Below are 22844 nucleotides of genomic sequence, written 5' to 3' on the forward strand. Positions count from 1 at the left end.
AATAAATTAAATAATAAATTAGTGATTGGGTGTGGTGAAGATTATTTTGACCTTTATTTTAAATGCTGTTATATATGCAATGAAAACCAAACTATCCAATGACGAGCTGCTTATAAATAATGTGTTGTATATATACAATAATTATATTATACATAATATTTATATTATGTATAATATTAAAAAATAGCTCTCTCCTCTTTGACCATGATGCAGTTGCCAGGGCAGATGTATGTTTTTTTATTTTTTATGTCTGATAAGATAAGGCGGGGATTAAAGAGGATGCAGCTGATCTCAGGTCTGCGGGAGGTCTGCTGCGCCTGTGCCGCCAAACACCCAACCTTCCCCCTTCGTTGTCTGTTGTCTCGCGAGAAGCCGCGAAGTTTCCGGTGTTGTGTATGTTCCTGGAAACATGGCGGCCAGCTTCCGCGGCCGTCCTATCCGGAGTCTTCGGATGCGAGGTAAGCGTGAAAAACTCGATTCAGCAGTATCTGTAATAGCGGGATATTGCAAAAATAGATTTTCTCAGGCATGTGATGACCTTGGCGTGATCCCTCACCATGTGCGCGGTGTGTGTTTCTGACAGGTCGGAATGACAGCGGGGAGGAGAACGTACCGCTGGATCTGACCAGAGGTAAGCAGAGGCTTCATCACATCACCCTGAAAGCGATTATTGTTCAAAATGGATGAGGGGCATTTCTGCAGACACTAGCCCCGTGAAGTGAAAATCCAGTTCGTCTGTGCACTTGTCCTGTCAGTAGTGTTGCTATGTTGTACCTTCCCTATTCTGTTTCGTGTAATAGCATCGCCAGCGATATCATAATAAGAGGCGGCAGCGAGCTAACTAACTAGCAGAGTTAGCGTTAGCTAGCTGCCACAGCTAACCAGCCATGACGACGCTCTGTTGTTTTGGTTAGTGTGAGTGGGCAAGATAGCCTGTTATTTAGCCAACCAGCCATAAGTGCTATAGTCATGCGCTGGTCATCGCTGGCTGTAGGAGAAATTGGGTTTCAGGGCTGTTAGCTAAGTAGCAATTAGACAACACAGGGTGCGCAGGGTGGTTTTTCTAGTGGCACTGATACTCAGCTGCTCAGGCTGGTCAGAGCTTCTCCTCCAACAGCAACACTAAGTACCAGCTCTCTGTCCCGAATGGTTTAAGTACAATTGTACCAGGGTTATTTTGCACCTAGAATGTAAGCTGAATTAAACATTAAAAGGCAACAGTATGATAGTCCCATTGACATGAGGGATGGGGTGGGGGTGGATGGGGGTGCACCTAATCTGTCAGCTGCTTTATCACGGATTTGCAAAATATAGTATATGTAGGATATTGGTCAAACGCAAAGTTTAATTTCAGGTGAGGGAAAGTGGGTCATAACATTATTGTGGTTTGTCACATGAATTCTTGGCAATCTTAACACTGAGGACTAAACCATGTCTGTGCCTAAGACTTCCAACATCATCATGCTCAAAATCACCATGAAGGGTTCATGTCAGATGTTTCTCTCGTATGCACATTCTTAAATGTTACACAGGCTCAAACTTGTCCAAAGTTTGAGACTAATGCATATGTATATGTCAATTAATTGACCTCAGGCTATAGCTGATACATTTATGCAACAGTATATCTTACTCTAATATTGGCTGAAATTGCTTGTCAGTGCTTGTTTAATTTGATCAAATTTAATATCACAGAGTAAATAATACTGGTTTACTAGTTTTCTGTCATGGATAAAAGAACATTTGTACATTTTGTTCTCTCTACTCCAATATTCTGACTGTTGACTAATACTGTTAGCTACTTTTATTTGACAGATTGAAAATTAATCTAGTTATTCCTCTTGTCAAATTTAGAAAAGGAGGAGATAATATTATATGAGATTTATTAAGCTGGTGTATTCATTGTTTTTTCAGCATTTATCTTTTTGTTGAAATGAAGTATCTGGAGCTTGTTTACTCTGTTTTTACATAATAGCTGGAAGGAACTGAAAACGAAAAACACTTCCCTGCTCAAGTCTTGCTTTTACTGGCTAGACCTTGTTTTGACTGTACACACTAATTTAGTTTGACCAGCTAAACCAACTTCCTTCCTGCAACATATCAAATACGGTTCATCGACTGTTATTGTGGCAATATGGCTTAATGCTTGTCTTAGTTACATTGTATTTCCTCTTTGTTCTCCTGCAGAACCATCAGAAAACTTCCGTGAAATCCTTCAAAATGTGGCCAAACCGCACGGAGTCAGTAACATGCGAAAACTGGGCCACCTGAATAACTTCATAAAGGTAATGCTGTCAAGTTGTGATGCTTTTGCCTCAAGGTTTTATTTGTTACTTGGAGGCAGTCTTGACAAGACTGAGAATTAATGAAAGTAATAAAGTTGCAAGGTTATTATCTCCCAAAAACCAACATGAAAAACCAGTTAAAGGTGTGGATACAAACATACAGCTTTTCAAGAAGGTTGACTCACTGTTCAAAGATTGCCTGCAAAGACTGACTAACCATGCTCCCCCTCCTCTGTCGTCATGTCACCACTGACCTCTCCTTGATCCTCTCCTCTTGGGTGTTGCTGCCAGCAGGCCTAGCTGTGCCTGTCATTGTGATGCTGACAGTGAATGTAACAGGAGCTCTAGGGATGGGAAAGCACTCTGACCTAATGTGCATCAAGAGCAGCACTCTGACTTTGAAATCTGAGATTTTTAATGTCTGGTTATTGTTCTTATGAACCTGAGACACTCTCAGTTCTAAAATCTCTTTTTTTCCAAATCTATTCTATTTTCTATTCTAGTTTGTCACTGTGATGTGGATGGTCAAAGTGAATATTTTCTGGTACATACTGTACAGTTTGTAAATTCCAAATTTCTCAAATGCCACAAGACCAACTAAATTGTGTGCAGCTAAACTGAAATTCAGAACAAGTGATGTGTGTCCCGCTTATCAGCAGCTGATAACTGCACTATAATACTGTAACTATACACAGATTTATTGTTTGCAAATGGAAAAAGAAGGAAAAATAAGAGATTTAATTGTTTTTGTATTCTTTTGGCGTTTCACTGCAGATAGAACTTTTCAGATGGAAGTTGCTTTAACATATAAGCAGTATTTTTAGACTTGTGTTTTTCTTTGTGTGGACATGCCCTGTGTCAGCCCTGTGATGGTCCAGTGACATCTCCAGGGTGTTTTTCTGCCTTTGACCCAACACATACAGGAATAGTCTTGAGCCTTCCTGTTATTTTGAACAGAAATAACGGGGTGTAGAAAATGACTTGCGACACTCAGAGCTAAGTATGAGGGGGAAACTTACAGTTTTTTGTGCTCTGAGCACATTCTTTTTGCTCACTATCACACCATTGTGGATTGTCCAGCCCATTTCTTCATCACTGTCCAATTCACCAGCCTTGGGCATTAGATGTTTAGACGTTTGCTGATTTCTGCTGAGTAACCTGCTTCCGTAAACCACTTCTGACTGTCATGGACATATATTGACCACTTGTTGTCGTCAATGTGTGTTCGCCCTCAGAAAACTGCGCAGCTGGCACTGTAGTGGGCTGATGGCTGAGTGTGGGCCTGAGTAGTGTGTCTGTAATCCGTACACGAACTCTCTTGTTTACAACCGACAGGAGGGTAATAGCCATGACGTGTGTGTGTCTGTGTGTATACGTCTGTTAGAGCACCATGCCTCCGATTCCTTATAAGGGTTCCAGGACAGTGAGGGTGACCTAATCCCCCCCGGACAGTGTCACATGCCCCTCTCCCCATCTCCTCTCTCCCCCTCCCCTCCTGCCTGCCTGGGCTCTGACATCACAGCTGGTTTAAAACAACCCCCTACTCACCATGTTCACCCATCCCATCCTGCTCCATCTCTCCTACTGCTCTGCTCTGTGGTTTATGATGAAGGAGAGAGAGGATTTATGTCCAGTTTTAAGAAACAGTTCATACATAAATTACCAGCCGAATTTACTCGTCGGCTCTCCTATTGATGCTGCATCGGGATAGGCAGAGGTAGGCTGAGCTACTGTGATGGAGTAGCGCTGCTTTGTTGGTGCCTCAGGGTACCCATAGGAAAGGTGGCAGCTCCAAAATGGCAGCATCATTTACCTAAGAGCTCATTGCTTTGTGCTTATAATGAGTTTTCTAGACTGTGCTGTTGTTAGCCTTGTCCTTGTCTTGGCCTGACAACAGCTGTAAGTTAAGACTTCTGTACACAAGACGTATTCAAATTTTATGTACACAAAAGCAGTTAATTATGAACTGCATTTGTGTATATAAAATTTGAATCTTGTATACACCAGCTGTGTGTGGGCCCCTGTTAATGATGGAGGACCAGTGGTGAAGGAACTGCTAAAATTGGATATATATACTGAAGACAGGGTCTATTGCCAGGACTGGTGGGGTACACAAAAACAGGAGGAAATAGTGAGTCTGTGGGGGGAAGACTCCAACAGAGTCAGTCAACCTATTGCTTACCTTGTGTTCTCACCCTCTAGTTTCATATATCCAAAACATACACGCACACGCACTCATAAACAACAAATGGTGGAGGTAACGAAAGCCAACACCAACTACTGGACCTGTGAATGTGTTGTACCAATGCTTCTGTAATCATAACCTCCATCTACCACCAGTGAAAACATAACATTATCCATTCAAGATTCACCTGTTCTAAACACGTCACTGTGTAACAGACAAGTGGAAAACTACAACAAACACATGGCTGCAGGAAAGTGTGCTGTTTGCTAGTTTGGTGCTTCTTTGACTCAAACATTGTTAAACAGTGGGTGTCTCAGGTGAAGGGTGGTACTATTTTGGAGACATTGAAGTCCACTCTAAATACCAAGGCATTATAATGACTGTGCTTGGCTTATGTTTATCCTAAAAGTCATGTTAATGCAATCATGTTAATGCAATCCTATTATGAATCAAATCATTTATTTTTGGCTCTATTTCTGTGTTATAGCTGCTATGCAGCATTGGCCACCGTGAGGAAAACTTTGGGTTTACACACGAAGAAATCATCGTTTGGTAAGTGTTGTCAGCCACCAGTCGTTACTGATTGTACACAGTGTTTATTGATGTGCTCATTTTCCAATTCATTGAAATGTTATTTATTCAGCCAAGTGAAACTGTTAGTAAGTTAGGCCCGGTGGATAATCGGTTGGGATTTTTGCATTTGGAATATTAATTAGATTCTTTTTATTTTGAAAAGCATCAGAAATCATCATGCTTATGAAAGAATTAAGGAAATAACAAGTTTGTAAAGTGTTAGTAAATCTTTTGTCATGTCAATTTTTTGGACTCATCTAAGTGTATGATTTTTAACCCTTAGTCTGCGACTAGCTCTTCTGAATGAGGCCAAGGAAGTGCGTGCCGCAGGGTTGCGGGCGCTCCGCTACCTCATCAGAGACACCAGCGTGCTGCAGAAGGTCCTCAGACTGCAGGTTGACTATTTAATAGCCAGGTGAGCTCCCGCTTTGACCAGTCACGGACAAGTGCTGTCTGGCTGACTTTTAAAGCATATTCCTTTTTACAGCAAGTCACTTGATTTATTCAGAAATTTGCAAGGTTCTTTGAAGCATTATGCTTCAGTTATACTTAGTTTTTTCTTTCACACCTACTGTGGTAAAAAGAAAAGGACATGACTAATAATATGTCTGTGTTGTTTCAGATGCATTGACATCCAACAGAGCAATGAAGGGGAGAGGACTCAGGCTCTGAGACTAGTACGAAAGGTGAGATAATATATATATTTTTAATTATCATTCCTCCACAGCCATTAATTTGTAGAGTCAGCGTCATATCACGAAGGGGAATTTACCCTCTGTCCCCACAGCTCAGCCTTAGCGCCAGAACAGAGCCACCAGAAAGATCATTGGGTTAACAGCAGTGTCAAAGTGTGGTCACTTTGCACGAGTCTGCAGGCGAGGTTATTTATAGCTCTTTCTGTAGTTTACTGTAAACCTTCTACACACACGAACACACACACACACACACACACACACACACACACACACAGCGTCAGGCTCTGGTTTCAGGAAAGAACTATTGGCCATACAGGCAGTAACATAACCCCTGTGCTCATGACATATAGCCTGGCCTCTTATAAAATTAATTTCTGCTATCACTTCTTATGTTGTAAGTTTTGAGATACTCAGAATACATTGAGGCACTGCTTTTGCATTTCTAAAACTGATCCTCCTTTTTCTGAGACCTAGAAAAAGTGAAAGCTGCCATAAAAAACATTGTAGTTATATTTTGCCTCTGTTTGTCCAGACTTGTTTGATGACTCATGTTTCTCTCCTCTCCCTCCCCCCATAGATTATCACTGTCAATGCAATGCTGTTCCCCACCTCTATTGCAAACTCTCTAATTGCTGTGGGCACTGATGGACTACAGGAGAGAGACCGTATGGTCCGTGCGGCCATTGCCATTGTATGCGAGTTAGGTGAGTGCCTGGCCCCCATCAGGAAGTTGCTGCAGTTGCAGACAAAACCTTGTAAAATATGTAATTTGGGAGAAAGAAGAATAAAAAGCCTCTAATATTTCTTTGTTGCCGACTTGTTGCATGTGCAGCCCTGAAGAACCCAGAGGTGGTGGCCAAACGAGGAGGCCTCAGCACCATCCTGAAGAGTGTGATTGACTGTCAGCTGAGTCGTATCAACGAAGCACTGATCACCACCATCCTCCACCTACTCAACCACCCACGTACCCGTCAGTACGTGCGCATTGACGTCGAGCTGGAGGTACACACAGATACAGGTTCAGAGGAAGCCACTGTTAATAAATGAGCCAGTGTGCTGGGAGTCATTCCAGTCAGGATTAACTGTAGGTTGGCTGTCTCTTTCTCATGGAGCTTAGAGTAATCAGTTACAACATTTCTCCAAAGCCTCATTGTCTGTAAACAGACACCTGGGACAGAGGCATCTCCTCACAGCAGTCATTGCATCCGCATGTTGTATGAGATCTATAGCAGGTCAATTATCACTTCAAGGTGTTCAGTGGGAATATTTAAGAATGCTTCCACTTAATTACACTTAATAGGTCTGTTGTATTTTGTGCTCATCCATCTTTTGTGTATGTGTGTCCGTTCTATCCTCCAGCAAATCCTCGCCCCTTTCACAGATTTTCACTACCGTCACAATGCAGACACGGCTGAAGGGCAACTCAAGTGAGTGTGTGTGTGTGTGTGTGTGTGTGTGTGTGTGTGTGTGTGTGTGTGTGTGTGTGTGTGTGTGTGTGTGTGTGTGTGTGTGTGTGTGTGTGTGTGTGTGTGTGTGTGTGTGTGTGTGTGTGTGTGTGTGTGTGTGTGTGTCTGTGTCTGTGTCTGTGTCTGTGTCTGTGTCTGTGTCTGTGTCTGTGTGTGTGTGTCTGTGTGTGTGTGTGTGTGTGGAGAGGGGGGGTATGAAGAGTGTTACTGTTACAGTAGAAACAAAAAGATAGTGTTTTGACATTTCCCTCTGTTTACTGTTTGCTGTAATCCTATATTGGTAACACCATGCGTCGAGAACGTTGAGGGTTTGTATAGTGTTTTTGTGATATGACCCTTGTTATCAGGGCTGCTTGACTCCAGAATGACTTGCCTGAGGAGGTAAAGCAGGCTAAGTCGCCACAATCCTTTAAATGACTCTGAAAGATTTGCTTTTACATAAAAAGATCTTTTATTGATTCTCTTTTGACTTCTTTTGGTGTTTTGCCTTTGTGGTGTAGTTTGAACCTTTTGTAAAATGCTTTTCAGTGCTTAGAGAGATCATAATGATGTTGTGTGTATGGAACACGGTGCCCTGTTATTAATGTGTGTGTGTGTGTTTTCATGTTCTCAGGGAGGACAGAGAGGCCCGTTTCTTGTCTAGTAGAATGGCCATAGTGGCCGCCTTTCGCTCCTGGTCTGGTAAGGATGTAGTGATAATAGTCTGTGAATAGTTTGTTTTATATTAAATCTGTTTTCATTCTGAGGGTATCATGAGTTAAATGTGTCCCTTTGTCTCTTTTTCTTACTCAGGGATTATCAACCTATGCAAGGCCGGAAATCCTGGAATCCAATCTTTAATTGGCTTACTTTGCATACCAAATATGGAAGTTAGGGTGAGTATTGAAACAGCTGCATACAAAATATATTAAAAAAAAAAAAAAAAAAAGTCTTGGAGAACAAGGATGTTTGTAGATTTACAAGCAGTTTACAGCTTTTGTTTGCTACCGTAGCAACCAAGACTTCACTGATGTGTAAATCTGTTGCCTGTGAAGCTTTTGTCCCATCAGCTTTCATTTTACTGTAGCTGCAGGTAACCAAACAGGCTTTCACTTGTGTCTGGTTGGAGTCAGAGTAACAAAGCACAGAGTGAGATATATTAGTCATGGCACAGACTGATCAAATCAAATCAACAAATCTAGTGCTTGCAGATATTACTATTCCCTTTCCTGTGGCTTCAGAGGGAAACTAGAGCCATTTTCTCATGTTAACCTGACTCTCCGGTCTTTGTCCAGAGTTGCCCTTTCACACATGTAGCACACAACAGGAGAATTTGTGTGTCAGGTGTGTTCTCACCTACTGGAAACACTCAGTTTGGTTTAGGCCACGGATGACAGGATAGAAACGTCACCAATGCACCAAGTCGCGCGCTGTGAATTCTTCGGACAATGACCGGCTCAATCGGACATTACACAGACTTTGTGCTAGGGAGCTGGCAGGGTAAAGTCCATTTAATGTCAGGTCCAACTGATTTGGACATTTGTGTTCTCACATACGGCTCCTCAGGGCAATGCCTAGATAGGTTCAGGGTTGCCGTGCATGTGTGAAAGCAGCTTAAGGCTCCCTTAAACCTTTAGAGCATTGTGTTACACAGCAGTAACATTAGGATATTGGAAGTGCTCTTTCCAGCACTGCTTAATGTACTTTGTGCCATATCAAACGTTTGTGTATCTGATTTTCCCTGCAGAAAGGCTTGTTGGAGGTGTTATATGAGATATTCAGGCTCCCTGTGCCCATTGTAACTCAAGACTTCACAGAAGCTCTTCTCAGTGTTGGTAAGTGAAGCATCTTTTGTATCTTCAAAATTAATTTTTATACTCCCTCCCAGTATTTTAGTATCTACTAATTTGGGTGTTTCTACATGCAATACTTAATACGCAATTATAGTTTGGCTACATGGCCTTAAACAGTCATGACTAAAAGCATGCCCCAAAGTTTTTTTTCACTAAAATACTGTGGTGCTTTAAGAACCCAAAAATAAGTACATATTTTATTATTATTTATTTATTATTGTAAACTAATCTTTGCTCTTTTTGACCTCAGACCCTGCCAGGTTCCAGGACACCTGGAGACTCTCTGATGGGTTTGTTGCTGCTGAGGCCAAAGTCATCTTACCCCATCGGGCCCGCTCAAGGTGAGAGAATAGTACAGGAACAGTTTGACTAAACCGTCAGTCCATCGTTTACACGAGCCATTAATGTTTTTTTTTTTCTGTTTGCTTCATTAGGCCCGATCTGATGGACAACTACCTGGGATTTGTCCTGTCTGCCTTTATCACCAGTGGGCTGTTAGAGGTGAGTTGATACAGTGTTTTTTTAGACCTTTGCACCAAGGGAACGATTAATATTACAGTTGGCACTTAACTACTAATAAAGTGGCAATCAGTATTTGGCTTGAATGTTTTTCAGGAGTATACCACGTCCTGGCGTCTCTGATTGTATTCTATTACAATTTTACACCACGTTTTTATGTTACATTTCTGCTCAGCAGCGTTATGGTGTGAATGTTTCTATGAAGCCATAACCTTCTCTCTCCTCTTCTTCTTCTCTTTGTAGGGTCTTGTTGAAGTTGTGACTAGTAGCGATGACCAGCTCGCTATCAGAGCAACCATCCTGTTGGGAGAACTTCTACACATGGTAATATAAACATTGGGAAAGTATCTGTGACACATGGCATATTTTGGAAAACTGGAAAAAGAAAATATTATTTTGCCTCTTGAAATCTAGCACACTGACAAAGCCCTAATTGTTTGTGCTTGTGTGTCACTGAAAAATAAACAACTAAAGATTTGTGTATTTTCAAATGCCTGCTATGACCGAGTTACTGCTTACTGTGATTCTAATTGCGAAATGCATCTTTGCTTTTTCCTCCACCCGCTTCTCTGCTGTTTAGGCAAACACCATCCTTCCTCATTCCCACAGTCACCACCTGCACTGCCTTCCCACCCTCATCAACATGGCAGCCTCTTTTGACATCCCCCAGGAGAAACGACTGTGAGTATACTTTGACACACACACACACACACACACGTCTGCTTCTCCTCTCAAAAGAAAAATAATTTTCTGTACAAACGAATACATCTCTCTCTCTGATCAGTAGTGCTCTTTGTGAACTGTGAAGACAAAACAGAACACAAATATCATCAATGAGTTAAAATTTCCAAATCCAAAACCAAATGTTTGATGGATAAAAACTTATATGTATGTTCCAGTCGGGCGAGTGCAGCAGTCAACAATCTGAAGCGTTTCCATGAGAAGAAGAAGAAAGGTTTGAAACCACACAGTCTTTACCTGGACCACATCATCCGCAAGTCTGTGTCTTCCCATAACCGCAGAGAGTCGCACTCGCGTGTCCACAGGGACATCTATGTCATTAAGGTAAACATGAACGTGCTTTTCAGATTCTAAATTCTAGACCCTCTGTGCCGCAGCAAAATATTAAAGTAGTTTAGTAGTATATTTGCTATCCTACCCACAGGCATTCTTTACTGTTTCCTGACTTGGCTGAGCACAAATGCTGAAAAAGGGGAAACAGATACAGTAGCTTTTATCACAAATGAAAAAAGAAAACCTTCAAAATGGTTTTATTGACATGTTATAGTTTTTCATCCAAGAATGACCTGGATGTAGTTTGGAGGTTGGAAAGTTTGTAAAGCGAGCAGCTACGTATTCCTGTGTTTCATGCTGTAAAATCAATGTTTTCTGCCTCAGGACACAGAAGAAGCTCTGATGATGAACCTGAGAGACAGTCACATTCTCAACCACAAGCAGAACCTGGAGTGGAACTGGTTGCTTATTGCCACCATCCTTAAGGTCAGGCTGTTCTCATGTAGCACCACAGACTCCATTGTGAACTTCTTTTCCCTGTCTAATGTTTAAATGTTGTTTTTCTCTCCCAGTGGCCAAATGTAAACCTCAGGAACAACAAAGACGAACAGATGCACAAGTAAGACCCCTTCATATCATCAAAAACCCACTGCAACATTTTAAGTAGTTTGCCGTGCTCTTCTGACATCTTGTTTTAAACACTTCTTTGTTGTCTGTGTGATGCAGGTTTGTGCGGAGGCTGCTGTACTTTTATAAGCCCAGTAGTAAACTGTACGCAGGGCTGGCGCTGGATCACGTAAAAGCCAGACAACTGACTGTGGTTGGTTGTCAGTTTGTTGAGTTCCTCATGGACTCAGATGAGGTTAGAGAGGTGTGCATGAACACACAAACATGCACATTCCTGCTTTTACTTTAGTCATTCTCTAACTTGCCTCTCCTCTCAACTCTCTCTTTCTTTCTCTCCCTCAGGATGGCCAGGGTTACCTGGAGGACCTGGTGAAGGACATGGTGTCATGGCTCTCCTCGTCCTCAGGACTGAAGCCCGAGCGCTGTCTGCAGAGTAACGGCCTGCTCACCACACTCAGCCAACACTACTTCCTCTTCCTGGGGACACTCTCTGCTCACCCACAGGGAGTCAAACTGCTGGAGAAATGTGGCCTGTTTCAGTGGTGAGTGAACAGAAAAACCTGACAGCTTTTCTGAGCTTTCCCGGGTGTACGAATCTCAGACGTGTTTGTTCTTTTGACGATTAAGGTCCCTCTGACATCTCAGTGTGACGTCTGTGCTTGTTCTTTTGTATTTGCAGCCTGCTGAATCTGTGCTCTGTGAAGAACCAGGACGCTGTGCTGAAACTTGCTGTATCCACACTGGATTACAGCAGAGATGGTCTAGCCAGAGTGATCCTCTCCAAGATCCTCACTGCTGCTACTGATGTAAGACAGCCACAAACACATTAGAAACACCTCTGGAACATGCACTTTCCTTTTAATCATCTGTGGTCCAAAAACTGTAGTTAGTCTGAGCTAAATGCTGCAAGTGCATAATACACTGAAAACCAGTTTCTCTCTATAAGAACTGCAATAACCATGCCCCCTCTTCCTCCCACAATGCCTCTTGTCTGACTGAGCAGACATGTCGGCTATATGCCACCAAACACCTCCGTGTGCTGCTGCGTGCGGGCGTGGAGTTCTTCAGTAGCTGGGGCATGGAGCTGCTGGTTACGCAGCTTCACGACCACAGCAAGGCGGTGTCCATGGAGGCCCTGGACATACTGGACGAAGCCTGCGAGGATAAGGTGACATGCATCACTTAAAAAAGCACAGTCAACACAGGAGAAGGCTGTGGCTCTTCTGTGCAGCTCATATGTGAAAGTGTGAGAGACTAACTGAATGTAAAGCAGGGCGTTGTATTGGAACGTACATGAATGGTCAGTTTTAATTGACAGTCGAGTCAGCACATGGAAACGCAACCGTCACTCAAAGAACACTATAGAAAAAATATCAGATTTTACTTAGATAAATTTAATGGATATTGATTCACTTCGACATGAGCTGTTGGCCTGTTTTCTTGTCTTTTTCATGTGGCGTTGTGTGTCCATCCTTCCTGCTGTCTGACTTGTTATGTCGTGCTGCTTCACAGGCCAACCTTCATGCTCTAATCCAGCTCAAACCAGCTCTATCCCACCTGGGAGACAAAGGCCTCCTGCTGCTCCTCAGGTGAGTGTTCATCGCATCAGCACTGCTCACCTCACATGGCTGAAAGTATTTTACACATTTACATCACCTCTTAAATTCACTATACATCTTATTTCTGCTGTTTAGGTTCCTGTCCATTCCTAAAGGTTTCTCCTACCTCAATGAGAGGGGTTACGTCAGCAAACAGCTGGATAAATGGCAGAAGGTATTACCAGGATATTAGTATTGTTACTGATTTGCAATCCACTCAGTAATGATTTGTTTTATTCATTTATCTGAAAGATTATAATAAGTCCACCACCTAACATAAGTTTTAGTTTTACTCTGTGACCTAAATGTATTATGGTTTGCAGGAATACAACCTTAAGTATGTGGACCTGATAGAGGAGCAGCTCAACGAAGCACTAACAACCTACCGCAAACCTGTTGATGGAGACAACTACGTCAGACGCAGCAACCAAAGGTGAGAAGCTGGACTTAAAGACTGTATGAATTCTTGGTCAGCAGTAGCTCACATGCAACAGGATGTGCTACAAGATGTGTTTTTCTAATTTCTCTTGTTGTGTCTCCAGGTTACAAAGACCAAATGTATATCTCCCAGTGCACTTGTATGGTCAGCTGGTCCATGATAAGACAGGCTGTCATCTTTTGGAGGCTCAGGTAAAGACTTTCTCTTTAACCGCGCAGCACTGCGTTTTTTCTTCCTTTTTAATTTCCTTCTCCTGTTTCTCTAGGGAGCAGCCGGTTGTCCATATTTAGCTCTCTGTCTTTTTCTGTCTTTACCAGAGTGTGGTTCCTGACCTCAGCTACACAGTTCGCTCCCCGATGCTGGACACCTGGGAAGGCATTAAACAGCTGAAGGCTGCTCTCTGGGCACTGGTCAGCAACACCTATCTTTTTATGTCACTTCAGTTTTCCTCATACTATATCATTATTAATAATAATATAAGAATAGTTACAAAGAGATGGCCCCGGTAACGTGTGTTGTTTTTTTTCCACGCAGGGCAACATTGGTTCTTCAAACTGGGGTCTGAATCTCCTGCAGGAGGAGAATGTCATCCCTGACATCCTCACATTGGCTCAGCACTGTGAGGTGCTGTCAGTACGAGGGTAAGATTATCATTTACAGTTTTTACCAGTTGTCGCCAAAAAATACCCACATTTGATTTTTTTTTTTAAGCACATAAGTTTAAACTGATGTTTACCCAGATTGTTTTGTCCCCATGCACTTAGAAGTTGTTTTGTTTTCTTCTCAAGAACACAGTGTTCACAGAAAACAGGTTGGTAATGAGGGCAGCTCAAAATATAATTGCAGTAATAAATAGAGAAGAGAAAAATGCAATAAAAGATGCGTATTATGCTGTAGATTAGCAAGCAATATTTAATTTTTCACCTGGATTTCTGCATTTTAAAATATAATTCCCTATATTTTAAAAATCATTTCCATTATATATAAAGGAGTATTCAGAGCAAATTTAACACCAGCTTTGCTATCCCAACAGTGCTGTGGGAAATACTCTGCTCACTCAGTGCCAAGAATTTGGTTAAGGTCCCCAAAGTATTGTGAAGTGAAGATTTTGACTTCAGCTGCCCTCAAAATGTTAAAACAGGATATTTACCTATTATTGAACTAGATTTAATTAACTGCTTTACACATGCAGTCCATTTAACTATGTTGACCTCAAAGATCTCTCCAACAAAACAAATAAATGAAAAGCAGAACTCAGTGGTATGTTTACTAACCATCCTCTCCCATCCACAGGACATGTGTTTATGTGCTGGGTGTGATCTCTAAGACCAGGCAGGGCTGTGAGGTGCTGAAGCAGTACGGTTGGGATGCGGTCAGACACAGTCGCAGGACATTGTGGCCTGTCACTCCAGATGAAGTCGACACACAGCTGACCTCTGAACTGTCCTCAGTGCCGAGCACGCTCAGTCTGAACTCTGAATCCACCAGCTCGCGCCACAACAGCGAGAGCGAGTCTCAGCCAAGTACGTAGGACAAGTTTTGTTTACGTGGTTCCACCATTATAGTAATCAGGTGTTTTTGATGGCAATTATGATAATTATGACATTAGCCGTCTTTGCCGTATGGACCTCTGTGTTCTTAATTCACTCTTTGTGCTTTCAGACATGTACATCCTGGACGATGACAAGTGTGATGCTCTGGACCAGTCGGACGAGTCCTCTTTATATCTACACCCCAAACCAGTCAAGGACCGCAGCCCCTTCACCATCCTGGCCTCCACACGCTTTGTTCGCACCCGCCTCCTCAATTCCCTGTCCCTTCCTAGCAAGAAGCTGCGCTCCACCAGTGACCCCAAGACCCCGTCGGGCTCTCGCACCCCGACTGAACTCAAGACGGGGAGTATGAGGCGGAACAGGACGGTGACAGAACCGTCAGTCTACAGCCCAAACCAGGGGGACGTCTTCGCCCCTGTGTTTAATGGCAGAGGAATGCAGAAGAGTCCCACAGTGAGCCTGGAGACTTCCTTTGTCGGGAACAGGGGGGGCTCTGAGGAGCACCTTGTGGATGGAAGGCTGGCTAGGGGAGGAGGCTCAGGCCTGGGACTCAGTGGTCTAGGAGGGCACGGGGCCGTTGAGCACCCCAGCCGAGAGAGGGAGCAAAGCAGCCGAGAGCGTCTGGCAGGAGGAGATGGTGGCTCCTCTTCCAGTGGAGGCAACGTGGGAAGCGGCGGAGGAGGCGGCGGAGGTACGCAATTTAAAAGCCGCAGTCAGAGCTTTAACACAGACACCACAACCAGCGGCATCAGCTCCATGAGCTCCAGCCCCTCCAGGGAGACTGTTGGAAACCCAGAGCATCCCGAACCTGAACCGGACTCCTCTGACTGTGTGAGCCTCAACACAGTGGTGTCCGCCAAGACTGTCAAAACGCTCTCCTCCCTCACCCCCCAGGCTCAGACCAACCACATGTCAATGTCAAAGTCCTCCACTGTCTCTCTGGTACCTCCCGGCTCCTCACACACTCTCCCTCGCCGAGCTCAGTCTCTTAAGTCTCCTTCAGTAACCACCATCAAGAGCCTGGCTGACTGTAGCTTCATGTACACCAGCCCAAGAGACGCACTGGGCTATGCTACGTTGAAGAGGCTGCAGCAGCAGAGGATACACCCGTCTTTGTCTCACAGTGAAGCGCTGGCTTCGCCCGCCAAAGACGTGCTGTTCACCGACACTATCACTATGAAGACCGGCAGCCTGGACTCCAGATTAACACCTCGCAGGTAAATCAGCCATCGCAGCTTTTTTTTTTTTTTAAATGTTTGTTGTTGCATGATCAGAAAGATGTGTGTTCACTCATCCTCCATCTGTAGCCTCAGCAGCTGTGTATCTGGGGTAGATTTTGGTTTGTGTCTACCTCGGCAATGACAGGTGTGATCATGTTTTTTTGTGCACTTTCTACTATGTCTGTCAGGATATCAGATAGGAGGGGCACGTGTCCAGAACCCAACGTCTTAAGCCCATACCGCAGACTGTCCAGAACATTCGTACCGTGGTGGGTGGACTGACCCAGTGTCGTCCTTAGTAGAGATGTAGCTTCTAGCACCAATCCAAACAAATGTGTCCTTGCTGCTTTTACTTCAGTAGCAACTCTACGCCTACAGTTGTTTAGCCACTGCTCTGACTCCTGTATCACTGTAGTGTAGAGTAAGTGTGGTCGGTCACTGGTTGTTCTGACCCTTCTTAGAGGTAGAGGTAGAGGTAGATGCCATAGATATAGTGTTTATACTGTTTAATTGTTAATTAATAAAAAGGTGGGTAGAGAAATTAACCTGGGACCAAAAGATGAGGAAACATGTCAGTGATGGTGAGGAATGTGGAGTGTGCTTTAGAGAGCTCTTAACTCTCACTGTATATTAAACTACGTATTAAATTGTCTCTTCACATTCACTGTGAAATATTTTACTCATAATAGTTGATTGATAATAACTTAAAATTTCAGGTTTGCTTCTGCCTTGCTTGGCATTTAAATCCCATTCCATAGAAATTATGAGGGAAAAATTAAAAGTGATAAATATGTATCACAGGTAACACATTCAAATAGTTTGTGTTGTCTGAACCAACAGTGTAAATAGTTTGGAGTAATTACAAAGTGTCTACAAAGTGTCAGGAAACGGTAAAGTTTGTCACAAATTTGTAGAGGCCAAGCTGATATAAAACAGCGGATCCTCACAGCTTAGAAATTTGAACCAGCGAATGTTGAGAGTTTTTGCAAGAAATAAAGCCATTAGTAAATTTTCCAAATAGCTGGCGATTAATTTTATGTTGATTGACTTGAAAAAACAAACATACTGTGATATACATATTAGTTTTGTCTAGTATTAAAATGTGTAGTTATTTAAAATTTAGGCCATACTGACAGACTCTAAAACTTTTTATCCCAATGAAGAACACAATCATTTTTTTACCCTTCATATGAACTTTGACCTTTAGCCTGATGTTTTGCAGTGTGACGCTATAGACAGCTGGTCATTTGGTGTTTTATTTTGGCATTACCTGTCACACTTTGGATCGACACATGTCCTCTGCTGTGAGTTCACCTGTAGCTGCTGCCCTGATGCTACAGTATGTCGGGCTCTAGAGCCTGTTGTGATCCCAACATCCCTCTCACTCTCTGCTCACTAAGTCTCTGTCTCTGTGCTTTTATCCAACATTTTTTTCACTTACTCCCCATGTTCCTTTTTCTGTCCCAGCCTCTCCCCCCGGATCCTCTCACGCACCTCTCCTCTTGCCCTCCCTAGGTTTCTGAAAGCTCTGAGCTTCGCCTCTCTGGATAAAGAGGAGCTACTCAGTCCCATCAACCAAAGCACCCTTCACCGCTGCTCTTCAGTGCGCTCCATGGTCTCTAGTGCCACCTTTGGGTGCAACGATGACTACATTGGCCTAGCACTGCCCATGGACATCAACGATATGTTCCACATCAGAGACTCGGCCTACTTTCAGCAGAGGATCAGCCCGCCGTCTGAAGAGCGAAAACGTTTCCTCTTCGGCGATGGAGATGGTAAATGCAACTTCATGTCATATTAAATGACATTTGTGAGATTTTGAAACAGATTTGTTGATCTAAGTGTGTTTGTTTTTTACCATGGTTGTTCTCTCTTTAGGTGATCGCCCTGCTCTCCCAGTACTAAAACAGCAGTTCAGTATCTCTGAGCTGATTGTTTGCCGAGGTGACAGCCAGAACCACACGGTGGGTTCAGAGGAGACGGGACTGCAGGATCACACCGAAGAAAACTGCCTCTACTGTGTTGGATCGATGGTCCTCGGATACCCCACACAGCCACAGATCAACAGCACACACCCTCGGACGGGTGAGTCGACACACACACATTCAGTCATTCACATGGACATACTCTGAACTTCGAGCAGAATATAACAAGTGCTCTTTTTTTTTTAACAGACTATGTCGACTTCCCGTCATGGGGAGGCCAGAGTGGCCATCGTCTGGAGGTGATGCCTCAGTCCAAGTTCTCTGGGGTGTCAGGCTGCAGCGACGCTGCTGTGTCACAAGGCTCAATCTGTAGCACGCCCACACCTGGTGACATCGTCATCGGTAAGACTAACTACAACACACAGGATATCATGTTTAAAAAAATCCTTAAATTACTGTTCTGTTCCCTTGACTTTTCATTAAAATTTTTCAATATTTAGAACTTTAGTTCCACAACAAAATGAGTTTGTTTAATATTTGCACCATATTGAATTCAGTTTTATGGTCACCACCACAAGGCTGAAATGTGTGAATGAAATATTAATTGGAATAATCCATCATCAGTGTAATTGATTCCTCGCAGTCCCCTTTTTAGTATTTGATTAATTTATTTAACTTTTATTTAACCAGAGAAACACGTGAGACAACAACACAAGACGGATAACACCAAATATGCCACAAAATTTGAATTTAACAAACTTTGTGGCTTAATATATATGATTGAAATATGAAAGAAGTAGCATGGCTCCAGTTTGTGCTTGTGCAGTAAACAAATCTCAGTTAAAATACAGCTACCAGCGGCAATTACCAGGGTCCAAGCAGCCTGCGAGCATTTAAATACTATATTTATGAATTTCTGTTGAATTTTTTGGCTCAAGCAGGACTGAAGCCTCTGAAGGATGCGGCCCCTTGATTCGGACACACGTCTTACATCATGTTACATCTTACATGTTAATTTCATTAATATATATGTGTGTGTGTGTGTGTGTGTGTGTGTGTGTGTGTGTGTGTGTGTGTGTGTGTGTGTGTGTGTGTATATATATATATATATATAACTACACAGGTTTAAAAGTTTATCATTAATCGTTAAAAACAGATTAACAAAATTTAATTCTTTTAATTACTTTTCATCAGCGTTGTCAGTAGATGATGAAGACCAAATTTCATGAGCATCAGATGAACAGCCTCGGACTAGTTTGTTTTGGGTTACGTTCGATTTTTTGAAAAATTAAGTATTTTTATTTACAGAGTTAAGTAGAATGGTATTCAGTGGAGCCCATACCTCCATCAAGGCCAAACAATACTACACATGTCTATCTAGCTCTTACGGATCTGCATTATAATTGAATAGGTTCTTCCTTCCCTACACCAAGTGTGGTTCAAGTTTTTGTGTAATCGTGCTCACAAATAAACAAAAAAAAAAAACGACAGACATGGGTGAAAACGTAACCTCCTTGGCAGAGGTAACGCACACCTGACAAGAACAAACCATTATGATGAGAAAGAAAACAAAGATAAACTAAGAATAATAATATTCATAGTATTTATTGTGGTCAATATTGAATATTCATTTGTGTCCTTCAGGTGGAAAAGCGATATCAGAAGACGGCCCCGCCTCTCGAGTCTTGCTGAGGAAGGAGGTGCTCCGCCTCATCATCAACCTCAGCTCCTCTGTAGGAACCAAAGGCCACGAAACAGGACTACTGACGTAAAGCTCTTTTCCTTATTAGACTTACATTTTCTGAGATGCATGTCCAGTTGCAGAACAGTAGAAGTTGTTTTTTATGGCCTCTAAAATTTCCCCCCTCTCTTTAGGATAAAGGAGAAGTTTTCATATGCGTTTGACGACATCTGCCTGTACTCCGAGGTTTCTCACCTCTTAGCTCACTGTATGTTTCGCTTGACCTCAAGACGTTTCATACAGGAACTCTTCCAGGATGTGCAATTCATGCCAGTAAGACATCATACCAGCTCCTCCCCTACATTTGCTGAAACTCTACATATATCCCATGCACTCAATCATTTTCCCTTTTTTTTCAGATGTATGAGGAAGCAGAGGCAATCCTGACAAAACTACCAAAACCTGTCGAAGAGGATATTGATCCTCCTACAGAATCCTGATCATCCTCCCTGCTTCTGTGTTCCCTGCACAGTACCGGTCCTGCCACCCTACAAACATGGGACGACACAAAACTGAGAGAAATTAAGTTATGGCTGTTAGGATGGGGAAACGTTTGGCATGCTTCTGTTGCTCAAAACAGAATACCGTAGCCAAGGATGAGGAGGAGGTGGTCATCGCTCACCTTTCTTCTAGCAACTACGAGCTGGAAACAAAGGACGTCAGTATCTGTACACAAAATTTAACCCGACACGCCTAATGCTGTCTCAGACTTTTTTTTTTTCTTTTTTTTTTTAAACAGGAAAAAGGGGGAGCAGTTTAACCAAATACTGTTTTCAGATGGGGTTGGCAATCTTGAGCAACACTCAATAATACATCAACATAATGCTTAAGGACGAGCTGGATCATTAAGACAAAGACTCACGCTGTGTTTTAAAAGAAAAAAAGAAAAAAAAGAAAAAAATCTATCAACATTTTATCTCTTTCCAGAGGTGGTGTTTTCCTGTAATGAAATGAATAAGGCATGTTGTTGTGTCTACCCAGTGATTCCTCGGACCCTGCGTTCTCTTCTCCTTACGAAATAAAACACTACAGAGGAGTCCTACTGTTTTTAAAAAAACGTATCTGGAGCCTTCCTGGTTTATATTCCACCCTGACCTGTGATCTGTTCTAGCCAGATATGTGCTTTTGCTTCTCTTGCCTCACCACTTCCTACAACCTGTAGCCTCTTGTCAGCACAGACAGCCAATTACTTTTCTATTTCTTGTATCTCAGACAATCAAACATCACTAGTATTGTATTTTCTAAAGCACTATCTATACCACCCTTACACAGTACACGAGGAGAATAGCATGCGATTTAATGCTAGTTTATGCCATCCTTTACTTCCTTAGGACCTTTAATGTTTTTCTTCAGCCATTGCATTATTAGTAAGCTTCTCAGGAGGCGGGTTGATCTTTGGAGAAATGCTCGGTTGTACAAGTTATCTGTAGAATGAATCATTACAGATTAAGTACCAAACTCTGCTCACAGACGTTTCCAAAACCTGCATAAGCCCAGCAGCTACCCGACTCTATGCCTTCTTACCTCTGTGCTTCACCTCCACTGCATGTGCAACAAGCATGGCAAAGTTGTAACGTCACCTTAACGCGTTTCTTGCTTGTAAAACTTTAAGAAAAAAATAGGTTGCCATTACATGCTGCCATTACATTGTAGAAATATAATTACCCCCTCAACTGTTTCCACAATGCAATATCACTGTCTGTCATTGGCTGAGATGGGGGGGGGGGTGCGATGACTTAAGGATTTGTAAAAGGTTTCCAGGGAAACAGGGATCTCTGTTTCCATTGGCTTGTTTTTGCTATAATGCTGCTACAAAAATGGACTCATAGAGAGATGATTCATAGATCAGCTGAGTGATGTCAGATCCGATCTATTTATTATATGTCTGTACCATAGAGTGAGCTCAACCAGAGAAGAAAAAAAGTTATTTATATTTTTTCCTCAAGACTGTATTATAATTTAAAAAGTTTTTTTTCTTTTTTCTTTTTTTTTTTTTTTTGCCTGAATCGTGGTTTCCCTTGTATAATGTGTACAGTATGTTTTGGGGGGCATTGATGACCTAAAGAAACATACAATCCTATCAAAGGGATGCATTGTTAATAAAACAAAATTTGAAATACCCAAGATATTTGAAATATCTTTCTTCTTTGTTTTTTAATTTGTAAGATTTGATATGATGTCCTTCTGTCTGAAACTGCAGAAATATTCTGTTTCAACTGTGGCTTTGAAAAAAATCACATTTAGATTGGCTCAAGATGTTTTTAGGATGGGGATTATCATATAGTTGAATTACTTTAGCTGTAGGAATGCTGAATTTCATAATTTAAAAACCTTTCTAAGCGTAGAAACATGCAAAATGGGCAATAAACTGTCACCTTACAGACTTACCCTTAGTATCTATGACGTTGTTAGATTTGTTGTTAAGATTGTTTCCTGCTTTCATAAAACGTCAAGACTTCAAATTTTATGACAATTTTAACAATACATAGGACACCCAAACACACCTGTAGTGTGACGACTCCCACTTTGGTACAGTAGGTACATGTATGTACAGAGTCTGCACGATCCAGATCAAACAAACAGTGGGAACATGTCGGGCAGGATGCTCCAAGTCAAGAACAGGCTCAGAAGACACCAGCTCTGCTCTTTGTGGCAGCCTATGGAAAAATAACAGGATAATATTTCTCACGATTAAAACCAAACCTTTTTGTCATAAAGTCAGACCCAGTGCAAAGTGAGATAAGGACCTTATCTGCCTGAAAGCAAAGTGATCTCATGGAGATAAAAAAAATGAAATCATTAAGAGGAGAGTAACAGGAAAAGCAGTGGAGACAGAAGGGATGACATGCAGCAAAGAGGATAATAAGATGATAATGATATTATTAATTCATTAATCAATCAATCAATCAATCAATCAATCAATCAATCAATCACTTAATATTATTTTATAATGTAATATTATATATATATATATGAATATAGGATATATTTATATAAAATTCAATATTAATATCATTAATAAAAGATGTTGAAAGTGTTTCAACATGATCACGGCCGAAATGGTGGCAGTCAAAATCCACAAGCACAGCGACGATCCCTGATGCTGGAGGCAATCAGGGATCTAGACCCAGAGAAAAATAACATTGTAAGATTCATTGAGAATTTCAGGTTCAAT

At 42.1% G+C, this 22844-nt stretch overlaps 1 protein-coding gene across 5 annotated transcripts; it reads left to right on the forward strand.

Annotated features, from left to right (window-relative positions):
- The first annotated feature begins 382 nt into the window (after positions 1–382).
- On the forward strand, positions 383–21819 carry LOC130169587 (rapamycin-insensitive companion of mTOR-like). Of its 5 annotated transcripts, XM_056376453.1 has the most exons (38): positions 404–458; positions 584–631; positions 2185–2282; positions 4955–5019; positions 5324–5455; positions 5663–5726; positions 6313–6439; positions 6568–6737; positions 7095–7162; positions 7815–7882; positions 7994–8076; positions 8928–9015; positions 9284–9374; positions 9468–9534; positions 9796–9876; positions 10133–10233; positions 10452–10617; positions 10951–11052; positions 11139–11185; positions 11293–11428; positions 11536–11735; positions 11873–11999; positions 12197–12361; positions 12706–12782; positions 12888–12966; positions 13115–13224; positions 13334–13421; positions 13548–13640; positions 13765–13871; positions 14524–14753; positions 14893–16000; positions 16192–16272; positions 17519–17778; positions 17882–18088; positions 18178–18330; positions 19573–19696; positions 19804–19942; positions 20029–21819. In XM_056376453.1, the coding sequence occupies exons 1-38, from the start codon at positions 410–412 to the stop codon at positions 20107–20109; spliced, it is 5280 nt and encodes a 1759-aa protein (XP_056232428.1). In that variant the 5' UTR covers positions 404–409; the 3' UTR covers positions 20110–21819. The 5 variants fall into 5 exon arrangements, with proteins under 5 accessions (XP_056232424.1, XP_056232428.1, XP_056232426.1 ...); XM_056376449.1 differs by lacking the exon at positions 16192–16272 and having other exon boundaries at positions 383–458; positions 11293–11437; positions 17471–17778; XM_056376451.1 differs by lacking the exon at positions 16192–16272 and having other exon boundaries at positions 11293–11437.
- Positions 21820–22844: the final 1025 nt, after the last annotated feature.

The sequence above is a fragment of the Seriola aureovittata genome, chromosome 5, assembly GCF_021018895.1.
Source record: "Seriola aureovittata isolate HTS-2021-v1 ecotype China chromosome 5, ASM2101889v1, whole genome shotgun sequence".
In the NCBI taxonomy this organism is placed as follows: Eukaryota; Metazoa; Chordata; class Actinopteri; order Carangiformes; family Carangidae; genus Seriola; species Seriola aureovittata.

Coding starts and splice junctions, on each gene's coding strand:
- LOC130169587 (XM_056376453.1), top strand. CDS start 410: ATGGCGGCCAGCTTCCGCGGCCGTCCTATCCGGAGTCTTCGGATGCGA. Junction 11,186..11,292: donor AAAGACGAACAGATGCACAA/GTAAGACCCCTT, acceptor TGTGTGATGCAG/GTTTGTGCGGAGGCTGCTGT. Junction 11,429..11,535: donor TCCTCATGGACTCAGATGAG/GTTAGAGAGGTG, acceptor TCTCTCCCTCAG/GATGGCCAGGGTTACCTGGA.